The sequence below is a fragment of the Lutra lutra genome, chromosome 15 (assembly GCF_902655055.1).
Source record: "Lutra lutra chromosome 15, mLutLut1.2, whole genome shotgun sequence".
In the NCBI taxonomy this organism is placed as follows: domain Eukaryota; kingdom Metazoa; phylum Chordata; class Mammalia; order Carnivora; family Mustelidae; genus Lutra; species Lutra lutra.
In genome coordinates this window covers 6,403,756-6,417,561 of record NC_062292.1, presented here as the reverse complement: position 1 = coordinate 6,417,561, position 13,806 = coordinate 6,403,756, and the positions used below count along the sequence as shown (strand labels likewise).

Here is a 13,806-nt window from a genome sequence, read left to right as displayed (position 1 = left end):
GGATTCGAGTTGTAAAAGTAATAAGGAGACGCCATTTGGAAGTTGGATTGTTGTTGGCAGAAACCAATGTGGCCAAATGTGGTTTTGTTTTGTATTTCTTTTGTCAATTTCAGCTGGTTTCAGGTTGGCCCATTCCAAAAAATAAGGCTTCTTGGAACATGTCCAAGTAAGAAAAGCAAGCAGGTAGTTTGTTTGGTGACAGTGAATTCCAAAAACTAATTTTTGTTTCCTGTGACTTTGCAACAAAATGTGTTAGGAGCTGGGCTGAAACCAGGACATCAAATACGAAACTAGTAGACAGAAGGCATAACGCTGGGGGGAAATTTTCCAATCAAAAATCAAAATACACCTCAGTGATTTCAGAAGCAATGTTTCTCGTCAAGAAGAACCGTCATTAAAATTTAAATGGGCACAAGTGAAAATGATTTAGGGGTGATGGACGCTAAGGGAGGGTCTGTTTTAGAAAACACAGTGAAGTTTTATTTTATGCTTAACTTCCCCCAGTCAAGTTTGTCAGATCTCAGAAGAGAAATGGGGGGGGGGGTGTTCATTCTCAGCTGAGCATTTAGCACTCTTGACCTACACAGACTGAAATTTTTAATCCAGGTAACTTTTTCAGCAGAGTCTCACCAGCTTTCTTTGGCCAGTGAATCCCATGAGTGGAGACAAGACTCCAAAATTTAACAACAACAACAACAAAATGCAGGAGCATGCAGGCGTCCCCGGAGCCTCCCGGTAAAACACACGGAGCCCACGCAGCCCAGGAATTGGTCTGGCGTCATCGCTCCCTGTTCACTGGATGCTGTAAAGTCTGATTTGCATTAGAAACCTCTGTATTCAATAAACAAAAATAGGGATAATGACCAAAGCACTATTTGGAACAGAAAACAAACTCAAGCAGTGAGTGTTTTCCACTGAATTCATTCAAGATTTTATTAGCGGAGCTCCCACTTCGGTGATGGGGCTCAGCTTGCCTTTAATTTCATTGGCCTCAGTTATTCAAAACAAAAGGAGCCTGAAGTGTGCGTGCGTGTGTGTGCGCGCGCGCGTGTGTGCGCGTGTGTGTGTGCGCGCGTGTGTGTCCGCACACACGCAGGCTTTGTACATTCCTCACATTCAGACCCATCCACAAAGGGAGGAGAAGACCTGAGGGGAGTGAGCGGGTTTTGCGGGTCCGGGGATGGAGGGTTCCCCCACGTAAGCAGGGCGGTTCGGGCTGGAAGTCGCTCCCAGCCACGCTCCCGCCGACCGCAGGGCTGCACACCCAGCCTGCAGCGAGCGGAGGAGACACCCCGCGAGCGAGGGCACCGCCTGTGGCTGCGACGCTTGCGGGTCCGAGCGAAGCCCGGCGGGGGCGGGGGCGCGGCGCGTGTCCTTGGCTCGGCGCGCGGAGCCAATAGGAATCCCGGGGCGCGCTCAGACCCGGGCGCAGCGCCGCGCGGAGGCAGAGCCCAGCCCCGCCGGTGCACAGCCGCCAGCCGCAGCCCCGCGCGCCCCCCGCCCGCGCGCGCCCCCGCATGCGCGTCCGCGGGAGCCCGGCCGCCGGCCCCCGAAGGCGGCAGACGCAGAGCCGGCGCGCAGCCCGCGGGGCGCTCTGTGGCTCTCCGGACAGGGCCCCGAGGACGAGGCTTCCATCACGTCATTGCAGGTACGTCGCGACCGGGGGCGCGGACACGGCTCCCCGTTTCTGCCTCCGCGGGGCACTTAAAAGTCATTGGCGCCGCTGCTCCCTCGGCAGGTCGCCGCCGAGAGCGGCGAGGGCGCGTCCCGGGTCCCCCCGAAGGTGAGGCGGTTGACGCGCGTTCGGAGGGCGCGGGGTCCAGCCACCCACTCAGTTATCCGCGGCTGCGACGGGGCCGTCCAACTTGCTCGGCGTCCCCGTCTCTCCAGCCGCACCGGGCTCTGCGCGCTGTCACGCCGCCCCCGGCAGCTCCTGGTGACCCCGTCGTGGCTGAGACCACGGCGAGACAGACCCCGGCCGGTTGTTGGCAAGCGGGCTCCGAGCAGTCCCCACCGCCCCCCCAGGTCGGGACCCTCCTCTGAGGACCGGGAGCCCGCGCGGACTGAGCACGGGTTTGAGCCTAAAAGCGCGGCCGGCGTGGGCCGCGCTCGGGAGTGGGAACAGCGCCGTGTCGCTTCGCTGTGGCCGGAGGGAGGACGGGGTTTCTCGGTGTAATGGTCAGCGACTCCTGTTGTGTACCTGATTTACTTGGGCATCGTCTTCGGAGTTTCGAGTGCCTCTGTGTTGTGCACCCTCCAGTGAGAATTCCGAGACCTCACGGATCACTACACTAAAAAGTCATGAACTGGAACCGTGTCGTAGATGGGATCTTGGGAGGAAATGCCCATCTGGGGCTTGATTTTATTTGATACTAAAATCCGTAGATGCCTGGCCATGTCCTGGCCTGTCTTTATTCATTTTATTTTGAGACGTGAATTTAGTAAAAATAAATTAAAATATATATATAAACCATGTTTGATTTCAGATTTTGAAGATGGTTACATAACTTTCTTTTTTCCTGTTGATTACTTGTAATTAAATTAGCATTGCTTAATGAGTTCAGTCTTTGCCTTGGAAAAGCCAGTGGGGACTGAATGAAGGCTGAGTTAAAAGATTAGTCTTGCTTTGGGCGATCCTCAAACAGCTGGCATAGAGCCGCCCCAAATCCCCGAATAAGAGCTTTTCCTGCAGTGAAGGACTCTGGTTCCACGAGAGAACCGCCCTATAGCAGGTGCAGGGCTGGTAGAGTATGTTCTCTTACTAGAGAACAAGAGAACTTGAATATGTTCTCTCACTCTTCTCAGTGGATTCTCGGTGGAACATATTCAAACCCTCCACTGGTAATTCACAGTTCCCCATTCTGTCATGCCTGGATTGTAGGGCATTCTGATCCAAGACATGTGCCTGCCCGAGGTAGATAAGAAAGATATAAGAAAGGTATTTGTTTTACATATCACAATGGAGAATTTACACTGACCTGTTTTTTTTAAATCAAATTAATCTTTGTCATTAAGGAAAAGGCATGCTTAGCTCAACCACGGAGTCTTGAAAACTGTTCATACGGTTGCCCAATGCCAAGTTCGAATGATATAATGGGGTATTTTTGAAACCACGTCAAAGAAGAGACATGGCAAGTGAGCATTTTATTTTGCAGAGAGCATTTTGATTTTATATGAGTATTTTTCTCTTTTTACATCACAAAGGAAACTGATTATCAGGAATTTACCTATTTCAATAAACACTAATTAACTGACCCCACTCAATTCTATTTGCAGTTAAAAGTGTAGTTTTGCTTCACTATACACATTTTTCAATCTAAAAGTATAATATCTGAAATACACGGAGACCCATTTCCTTTTGCCATCCAAGCTCGAGAGCTGTTTTGGGCATGTCGGTAGTGACAGTATAAATGTGAGGCTGAATATGTATACTTACACACACACTTTGTCTGGACTAAGAGCTTTTCAAAGATAAATGTAAACCGTGCTTTGATTACTCATTGTTTCGTGCTGCTATCACTCTTTGCTGGGAGAAGTAATCGAAAGTTCATTCCCTCTGTGTTTTAGGATAGCCGGCTAGAGCTTTAGATACCATCAAGTTATAAGTTTGGTAAAGTTTAAACAAGGTACTTGCCTTGAAATCTCTTTAAAGTAAACAACAACTCCTTAGTCCTTTTCTTCTAAAGCAAAGGAATGGAATTAGGCTTCCAGTCTGGGCGCTGAGCTCTTATTGATATGGAGAGAACTGGCCGGCCTAGGTCAAGGACAAACGCGGAGAGGCTGTGGAGGCACGGGCACACAAGAGATCAGACCAGCCACGTCCTGCCAGTTTGCAAGCACTTTCTCAGTATCAGGGTCCACTAAGTATTTAGGAGAAAGTGGTGAATTAGAGCAACTGCCTGGGCCAAGTATTGGGCTTAAAACAAGTCACACAGAGAGCCAGCAAATAAGACAAATCGTTTCGAAGGGGAAATACACGGTTATAAACTTGGCCTCTGGTGCCATCTACTCCTGTGTTTGCTTAGCTGTTTCTCTTCCTACCCCAGAGTTCTCTTTTCTCTAAATTGGACACACTGACCTAATCATGTGTAGAATGAATTTTGAGCCCAAGTCAGGCTAAAGTATGCTTCTCAAGCCCCTAGTCTAAATACAGGTATTTCCCACGGCCACCACTTCTGGGTGGGGATATGTCTTTGACTGGCCAGCTTGTCCGTAGGACCCAGCTCACACGGACCACTGATGTGCAGAGCAGAGTCCCAGAGCCACATGGCCTTAAGAGGGTGATGAACAGCGAGAGGGTCAAAGCACCGAGAGTGTGAGGGGAGATGGTATAAAGATGGTCATCCTTAAATAGGAACCCAAGAGTCAAAGGCATAATGAGTGTATTTCCTCAAATAAGCTTCCAGTATAAACTTTCATTGTGATTTCCTGAATATTTTAAACAAACTCTCATGGGTACACATGGACCTTGCACCCAGGTATGGGATGAAAATAAATACATGGGATGTGCTGTCCACACTCACCAGGAGAGGGCAGCGTGCAAACTGTAAAAAGTGACGTCTCCTCTTGACCAGGGGTTCTCCGATCTCCAAAATAGCTAAACCTGTCTCCCTAACAGTAGGCACCGTCTTCTCTTTGAAAAGCAGAGTCGAGAGCCTTACTTAATATGGGATACAACGTTCAGAAAGATTTGTTTCTACTTTTGCCTCCAGAGTTGGAACCGCCCGGCAAGATCAGGAAAGCAGCCTATTTAAGAGAGAACTCAACTTCTCTGTCTTTGAATTAGCTTCATTCTTTGAAGCAGTCCAAGTGGTCTTCATCTTTACTCTGCCAGGAGATGGGTGGGAGAAAGGGAGGTAGAATACAGAGGGGAAAAAAAGAGAGAGAATAGGGGTTTTTTGAGTTGGTTCTCGAGGGGAAGTTTTTATGAGCTGCTTTCTCTGTACACCTTGTCATTGTTTCAAGGATGTCTCAAAAGCAGGTTCAGGGCCACAAGAATACATTTTGTAAATTGACAGTCAGTAGTGTCTCTAGAATCCTAGTGAATTTGGTTTCAAAACAGAAGAACTAGAATAGCTTTTTTTTTTTTTTTTTTTGGTTGTTTCCAGAGTCTAAGACTTGTGCTATTAAAAAAAAAAAAAAAAAAAAAAAAAAAAAAAAAAAAAAGAATTCTACATCTACTGCTTAGAATCTCAGAATCTCCGAGATGGTCAGACCTAATCCCTGCTACACCTAGTCCAGCCTTTGAAAAACTAAAGGCTGATAAGCCTCACACTGTTCTTACTTTCACAGATCAGCCATATTCTAGGGACAAACTATAAATGTGCACAGAAGTGAGAAATAATCACTCTTCAAGTGGGCAACCTGGAGCTGGCAGAGAGAATTCCTGCATTCTTCATCCTAATTGAGCTACGTCGGGGGTTTTAGCTTCAGGAACACCCTTGTCTCTTTGCCGTGATTTGTGCCGTCAAATGCCACACACAGCTTGCTGCTAAATATGAAGGCTGTTTAGAACGCAGCTCAGAGGGGGCTTTAAAAACAAAGTCTGGGAGGCCCAGAAAAAAAGCATTCTTGATGAAAAGCTGAGGTTTCTCCTGAGAGAAGAGGAGGCGGAAGGGACCCTGGGCTGGGGATGGGCACAGGAGAGTGAGGGAAGCCATGACCTCTGTGTCAAGAAAGGGTAAGTGCTGAAGCTTCTGGAAAGCAAATCCTGGGACCCTCAGGACCTGCCCAGCAGGGCTCAGCCTTGAAAGCACTTCTCTCTGGGGCCACTATACTCTGCTAGGAGGCGTGGTGTCCTTGAATCAAAGCAGGAGGTTTTTTCAAGGACAAAGTAAAGATGTCTTGGTGTCTGGGAAGAAAGGGAGGTCACTGCGTGTCTCCCCCATTCTCTGCCAGATTAGCCTCTGCAGCACTCCCATGTACTGTCTGGAATGACGCAGTGCCCCAGTGCTGCTGAGGGAGCTTGGGTAAAGGGGGAAACATTCGTCCAGGGTCATCGTAGAACGCAGCACAGTGCGGTAATAGTGGGGCGTCAGCAACAAGGGAGGGAGAGGCAAATCCTGGAGGCTGAGAAGCTGCATTGCTATTTCTCAGTTTTTGATGTAGCCCTTCCCAGCTCCTTCAGTCAGAGAAACTCTGGATTCCATCTCTTTTTTCTAGATTACTTTGCAATAAAGGAATCCCATGGCTGAAGGGGAAATCTCTTTGAAGGCACTTACCTGTTTGAGAGGCAAAGCAGGGTAAGTAAGATCATAGGCTGCTGGTGGATACAGTAATCCTCAGGAGAAGACACACTTGAGGGTTTGTTCCAGTAAGAAAACATTTCCAGATTGTGAAGGCAAGGGAATTTGAGACAAAGGAAATACATGACTTAATGAAAAAATTCTCCCCAAAGAGGGTTTTTGAAGGCTATGACACCAAGAGCACAAATATTCACAAACATGACTTTCGTGGTATGGATTAGTAGTAGTTCCAAGCTAAAATTCTCCACTCCTGTAATTTATTTAAACATCGAGAGAGGGAGAAAAAGAGAACATACTGAGCAGGGGAACACTTGACTAGCTCATGTGAAATGCTAAGCTGAGTTGACTTTGCCTAGAACAAATACCGTCTGCATTCACAATTATTCCACCTGGTTCTATAGCTGGGACTCTAAAGGCTGAAGGAGGCTAATCTTATCACCTAGGGGAAACTCGCCACCTCGCTCTGCTTTTATGCAATTACAACACACACCCTGGATAATGCATTATATTTTCTAATTATAGTAGCAGTGTTTCAGGCCAGTCGATAGATGTGTGATATTGTACTTACAGTTAATAAAAACCCAGCAGATCTATAATGAGATTTCATTGCCACCTGCTTTTTCTAGGAATCTAAATTTCATCCAGTTTTCAAGCTATCTTTAATTTTCCCTTACTGATCATTTTACAAATTAAGATTCATCTAACACTTGTTAAGGGCTGAACACATGCCAGGTTATACTAGACACGTTCCTGCATAATATATCATTTAATCATTACATGAACTGGAAGGATTTATCTTCTGCAAGTTTTATGAAGGCATTGATTATAACCAGGACATTTGAAAGCTAAAAACATAACCATTTATGCAAGCATTCATTCAATAGGTAGCTGTTGAGCTTCTTTGAACAGCAGTAACGAAAGCAACAGTAACAAAATGATCTGGTTATTATCTCTAGATGATCCTTTGCATTTTGTTTCCACATACATTGTTGCACTTAATTCCTGGGCCAGCAGGTTCCTCACACATGTGTGAACAACAAGCAAACATGTTTCTATAGCACCAACTCCTCCCTTCGTGATTGAAACTAGGTATGTGGAAATAATCTTGCCTGGCTGTTGATTGAAGTCTATGGTCATAGGAGTGTCTAATTTGATAAACAGATGAAAAATAGTCACCCTCAAGCCCACTACTGGAGAGAAAAAATAGGTTGTGTCTATTTTAACCCCTTTGCTGAGGATGTGTTCATGTCTCAGGGCCACATCCTCTGGCCGGCAGACAGCACCCCTCGTTGTAGCTCATTAAATATTTGCAGCAATACGGAAATGTGTAGCTTCAGATATATATGTATCTGCCTCCTAGACTTCAACTTGACAAATAATATGGAAAAAGTATTTAAGATATCTCACTTCTGTGAATTCAGAGAATGTAAACTTTGGAGAAAACAGACAATAGCAGACAATGGCATCACAGTGTTTCAGAAGGCCAAATGATATTAAGACCCCTTTGACCTAGAAGAGGTTTATCTGGTTATTATTAAAACTTATTAAGCTAGGAAAATGAGAAGACCAGGTTTGCACCTGTTCCTGTTTTTCCACATCAGAAGTGTGGCCTTAAGGAGAACCTACGATCTCTTGAGCTCAGTCTTTAAAAAGAGAAATGGAAGTGGATCATTGTATTTCTTTCCAGCCCTAAACATCAGTTCTACATGCTTCCTTCTGTGACGATAGCTGACAGTCCTTGAAGGATGACTGTTTTTCAAGTCTTTTATAGGTATCATCTAAGCTTTATCAAAAGCCTGATATTCCCTGGGTGGCTCAGTGGGTTAAAGCCTCTGCCTTCAGCTCAGGTCATGATCCCAGGGTCCTGGGATCAAGCCCCGCATCGGGCTCTCTGCTCAGCGGGGAGCCTGCTTCCCTTCCTCTCTCTCTGCCTGCCTCTCTGCCTACTTGTGATCTCTCTCTGTCAAATAAATAAATAAAAATCTTAAAAAAAAAAAGCCTAATATTCTCGTTATTATCCCCACCTTACAGGTGAGATAACTAAGGCTTAGGGGGATTAACACAGCTTTCAGCAATTAACACAGACAAGTCAATTGCAAACTAGGATTCACACCCCTCCCCACCTTTCCCATTGTATGTTGCACCTTCATTCACTTATTTATAGTATGTGGAGAGGATTCTGTGTGCAAGGTGTTGTGCAAGCTTATGGAGATAATCATGAAGAGCTCAAATAAGTAGGAAAGACAAAGAATATTCTAGCAACTCTAAGGTTGTTTGCTGAGTATGGTAATACAGGAGGCTTTGCAAATCTATGGTACTATTTTGCCTTGTTAACAAAACCATTTGACAGTTTAAGTCTACTGATTGTAAGAGCTCATCTCTTTTCTTTGTATCATTTTGGATAGTTCTCCCCTCCAAGATAGCGTGGCATTAGTCTTCCTTGTATAATTATTTTTGTCATATGTTTACATCTTTCACTAAATTTTAAATTTCCCTTGAGGACAGAAGCCATTTCTTATTCATCTTTTGGTTCCCCAGCACAGAATTGATGCTTACTGAATTTTACCTCTGCTGATCTCCCACTATGTCTAATTTATGTCTAGCAGCAGAGACTCCTGTTTATCTGCCAAAAGGTGCAGTCTTCAAGAGCTTTAAATAGGGGATCCTGGGTGGCTCAGTGGGTTAAGCCTCTGCCTTCAGCTCAGGTTATGATCTCAGGATCCTGGGGCCTGGGATCGAGCCCCGTGTTGGGCTCTCTGCTCAGTGGGGAGCCTGCTTCTCTGTCTACCTCTCTGCCTACTTGTGACCTCTGTCTGTCAAATAAACAAATAACATCTTTTTTTAAGGCTTTAAATACACACATTCGGTGTAGGCTAAACAAATGATAAACTCAGTCATTCATCTCAGAGGAAAAAAACTTTCTTTTTTTCTTTTTCCTTTGTGTTACTGATCCATTGTGTAACACATTAGCGTTTAAAATGATCATTTCGGTAGGAAAATCAAACTGTCATTAACAGTCAATTAATCCTCTTTTTAAAAAACTTACTGCTTTGACTTTAAAATCCTTAATCAACCATTTTGACAGATTTTTCTTCCCAAAGTGAGAGATCACTTCCTCATTAGAGGGTGCCAAGGTGTCCCTCCAGGTTTATCCTTCCTTCCTTTGGGGTTGTGTGGGCTGGTCATAACACACTGGAATGCTTGCTAACTTTCCGTGCGCTGTGCTTTCATTTGGAAATTAACAAACTCTAGCTCAGGCAGAGAAAGTGATAAGGTTACCAAAGATTCTGGAAACAGTGTCGGGTTTGAATTGGAAGGCTTAATTTAGGAAAAGCAGGAGAGTTCAAGAGGACTGATTTGCTCTGTGTGGTTGCAAAAAGTAGATTTTTAAAAATCTCTGTGAAAGAATTCGTCACAGAGAATTCTTTCTCTGTGGGGTTAGTCTGTGACAATTCTGGGGTAATCTATGACAATTCAGGGGAGTCTATGAATTTGGGTGGTAAAAAATGGCATCTTTGTCTCTCCTGCCCTGAAACCGAAATTTCCCTTCCCCTTTAGTTCTGAACGTGAGCCGCATACCCCAGCAGTATTAGCAGAACCATCGCCTTGTCACCAATAGAAATCAGAGCTATTTTCATACTATACCACAGTTGATACAAATGTTTCAAAATATCACTTACACCTACCACTACTTCAAAATTATGGTGCTTATGATACCTACTTCTAGATCTGGTATTAACATGTAAGGAAGATCACATAAATCTATATCACACTTTAAAAAAATATGTTAGTATATATATATTTGTATATTTATACAAACATATTTATATATATACACACATACGTGTGTGTGTGTGTGTGTGTGTGTGTATACACACACATACATAGTTCCTTATTAAGAGTATACATTTCTGGGGGAGCCTTGGTGGCTCAGTTGGTTGAGGGTCTGACTCTTGATTTCAGCTCAGGTGATGATCTCAGGGTCATGCGAGCCAGCCCCGCGTCAGACTGTGAGCTGAGCGTGGAGCCTGCTTACGATTCTCTTTCTCCTTCTGCCCCTCCCTGCTCACTCTCTTTCTCTCTCTAAAAAAAGAGAGTATACACTTCTGACCTTAGAAACATTATCCTGAAAAGGAGCTTCACTAGACCAAAAGGAAGTCCGTGGGGGAAAAAATCTAAAACACCTCGCTCTAGAGGGTGGTAAATTTGGCTTCTTAGATGGCAAACGTTCTGTCAGCTGAAGTTGCCCCAAATGGAACAGGCCACCCTGGGAGCCCAGAAAGCTTGTGCTGGTGCGGGGCAGGACGGCGGTGGGGATGGATCTCAGTTGAGGGGAGTCATACATCAGATACGGGGTTGGGCATGATGCTACCACCCAACACTGAGGCTACGTGGTCGAGACCAAGAGGCAAAGAAAAGTCCATTGCTTTCCTCAATTTCGGTTTGCAAGGGTCTGAGCCAGCTAGCTTCTATAAGAAGAAAGACAAGAGTCCTTCAGAGGTACACACCATGCCACATATCTTGGTGTTTGTTTCTAGGTTAGTCTCAAACATCAATAAGTACTTGTGAATGGGGTGGCTGAGGGCCACCGTTACCGATCAGGTCTGGCTAGTGTCCTGAAAAGTCAGAGACTCACCGTTTGGGGTTCCTAGGTACAAAACTCCAGGCTGGATTGTAACTGTCTTTCCATTTCTGGCCTCCCCTCCTGTGCTGTGAGATATCTCAGGGGCCATGCATTGGCATCTTGATGTCTCCAGTCCAAGAGACTTCATGTTTGGCAAACGAATTGGTGGATGCCCCTGTAGAGGTCACTGTTGTTGCAGAACCAGTGGTCCCATTTTTTAAAAATAAATTAAGGAAGAAAATCTGAGAAAGAATACTTCTGATTTTACTCAATATAAGTATCCTCATGGGATGGGCTCTTGGAGAGCATAGTTCTGGACCACTGAGTAGCCAAGTAAAAACCTCAGAGAAGAATTCTGTTCATGATGAAATGAGCAAATTCTGTTCAACTCAATGGAAATGTTGATAGCAAAGACCTTTCAGGGTGGCTGAGGCCTCGGTGGTCTCTGATATCTTTTTGGGAGGTAAGGCATTTTATTCAGGACTTGGTTAAACTGAGGAGAAGTTCTCCTTCACAGGGATGCCAAGGTGTTCCTACACATTTAGAGCTCATTCTTCCAATGTTACAGACTTTGGGAAGGTCGGGCTCATGCTGGAAGGCAGAGTTGGGAGGGGACAGTAAGGACCTACCACGCAACTACTGTTCATTTTAGGTATTTGAACATACAATTCGTCATTGAGTTTTTATAAAAACTTTTTGCAGTAAGTGCTGCTGTCCACATTTCACCGACAAAGAACTGAAGTTTATTGAGCTTCAGTAAATTTCCCAACTTCACACAGCCGCTCAGTGGCTCAGTAAGCTTCATTCTGAGAGCTTAAGAACTCCAAATGCAAGTCACTGCCTTTTCACTACAACAAAGCTTGAAAACACTGCCTTTCTCTTCCATAATTTTGGTTCTGTCGCCTCGCAGTGATGCAGGGTTCATACTAGAGACAGAGATAAGGGTCTAGGTACGTTGTGTTGGGAGGATATCAAACAGAGAGGAAGTGTGCTCTTCTAGTTTAAAGCATGAACTTTGGAGTCGGATAAACCGGGCTCCGTTCCTATCTGAGGGCACTGTTTCTTAGAAGCAGTCATCCTCATCTAAAATCTCATAGTACAGTTTTAAGAATTATATGAAACAATGGTTTCATCCCAGGCACAAAATGCAGTTCTCATTATTATCTGTGTATTTATTTAGCAGCCTTTTGATATTCGTGGGCAAAGGGCAAAAAGCAAAGGTCTTCAGAATGGATATCTGTGAATATTTAGTAAAAGAACAGTGCATTGCTGTGGATGCCTTGGAATTGGGAGCTCGAATCCAATTTTTTGAACCAAGACAAGTAAAACATTTGAGTCTGAAGTTTATCTTTTAAATGTAATAATTATTTAGAAGAGTTCATTAAACACTCTCCCTGGAACCATTGATTCTTTTGACAAATATTTACGGATTCAGAGCTGGAAATGGCAGAATATCAAAAGACAGAGCGTATTTTCAAGGAGCTTGTAGCCAACGGGGAAGATAAAACATATGTGTCAATAATGAGGACACCAGATTAAAACTGGATAAAATTGGTAAAGAGGCAAACCAACGAGGGGACAAAGGCCTTGGAGGAGTGAGAAGTTATTTCCGTTGAAGAATTTTCGATGCTCCAGGAAGGCCTGGACAAACCGTGCCATGTGCCACTTTGAATTATTTCCTGTCTGTTTTCTCCAGCCTATGACCTGTGTTCTGTATCACTGTCTTCTGGCTCCTTGAGTTTTAGAGATACAAAGTAGCAATTTATTTAATCTTCTCATTTCACTCAGAGGGAACTGATAGCTCAGAAAGCTGTGTGCCTTGTAGAACTAGAAGTGGAACCAGGTTCCCTATCTCCCAATCTATTCCTCTTCCTACCACACCATGCCCCCCAGTGGGCCTCCACCAGGAAGCTAAGCCTAAATCAACAGTACACAAAGTGCTGCAGGAGGTTTCACAAAGGTCCAAGGTGCAGGCTACAGGATGTGTGCCCAAGCGGGGCAGAGACCATTTTGCTTTGGGGACAGTAGAAGGATTTTGTATAAATGCCATGTAGTCTGTTGTTGTTTAATTTGGATGAACTTTTCTCCTCTCTGCAATACCAGACAATCCTAGAGCTTGTACTCCCCAAGGCTGAGGTCCATTGAAATAGTCCCAGTCATTTTTAGAAGTCCAGCAGTGCCTTCAAATCACGTCATGAACAAATGGAAAATGGAATGAAGTGGTAAGAGGAGGAAAGTCCCTTTGCATTCTCTTTCCCAGGCCGCCAAGTGTCATAGTGCTTTTCGGCTTATTAAAATAATGACAGTGACTTTCCCTACCCTCCGTTTGGACCAAGGGTGGATCTTTTTTTTTTTGTGATCTATGCAGTCAGGTTTTTCCACATCCCCGGCAACCAGTGTTTTCTCTAGTTCAAATGCCCTAGTTAGACAGGTTTACTTGGTCATACTTAGAATGACTTTAACCAACAAATGCAGCCTCCAGACAGGATTTGGGAAAAGAAAAGAGCTGGTGTCACACTCCATCCAGAATTTTCCCCCTCCTGTTTGTCGGAGGAAGGGTGCTCTCTGGAGGAAAACTTTCTTCCTCAGCCAGGTCATTTGGCTCAGTGCTCCTTCTCCCTCCTCGCTCCTTTTATTTCTGGAAACAGACATGCGCAGGACCAGACAGCCCCGTGGGACAGGCCGCCCAGTAAATAGTGAGCACCTCCCTCCTGTGTGGCTGTTCCTACCCATGGTGCCCCTAGAGGACTCTGAGGGTCAACAAGAGACAGATTTCTCTCTGTGGGAGAAGAACTGTCCCTTAAACAGCCAGGAAGTTGTTTTACTCCAGGAGAGAAAGCGGGAAGCAGGGCACAGACCAAGCAGGGTATATCCGAGGCTGGAAAGCCGTCCTCCCTGGTTACTTCATTCATGACTGCTGCGCTACTCCAGCTGAGT

The 13,806-nt window shown here is 45.0% G+C and overlaps 1 protein-coding gene across 1 annotated transcript in view; it reads left to right on the top strand.

The window, feature by feature from the left end:
* The first annotated feature begins 1,190 nt into the window (after positions 1-1,190).
* Positions 1,191-13,806, top strand: part of GREM2 (gremlin 2, DAN family BMP antagonist) — a 109,197-nt gene continuing 96,581 nt past the window's right edge. The window contains exon 1 of the mRNA XM_047705081.1: positions 1,191-1,648. Within this exon, the coding sequence (XP_047561037.1) occupies positions 1,518-1,648 (131 nt within the window). The 5' untranslated portion in view covers positions 1,191-1,517. The remainder of the gene's footprint in view (positions 1,649-13,806) is intronic.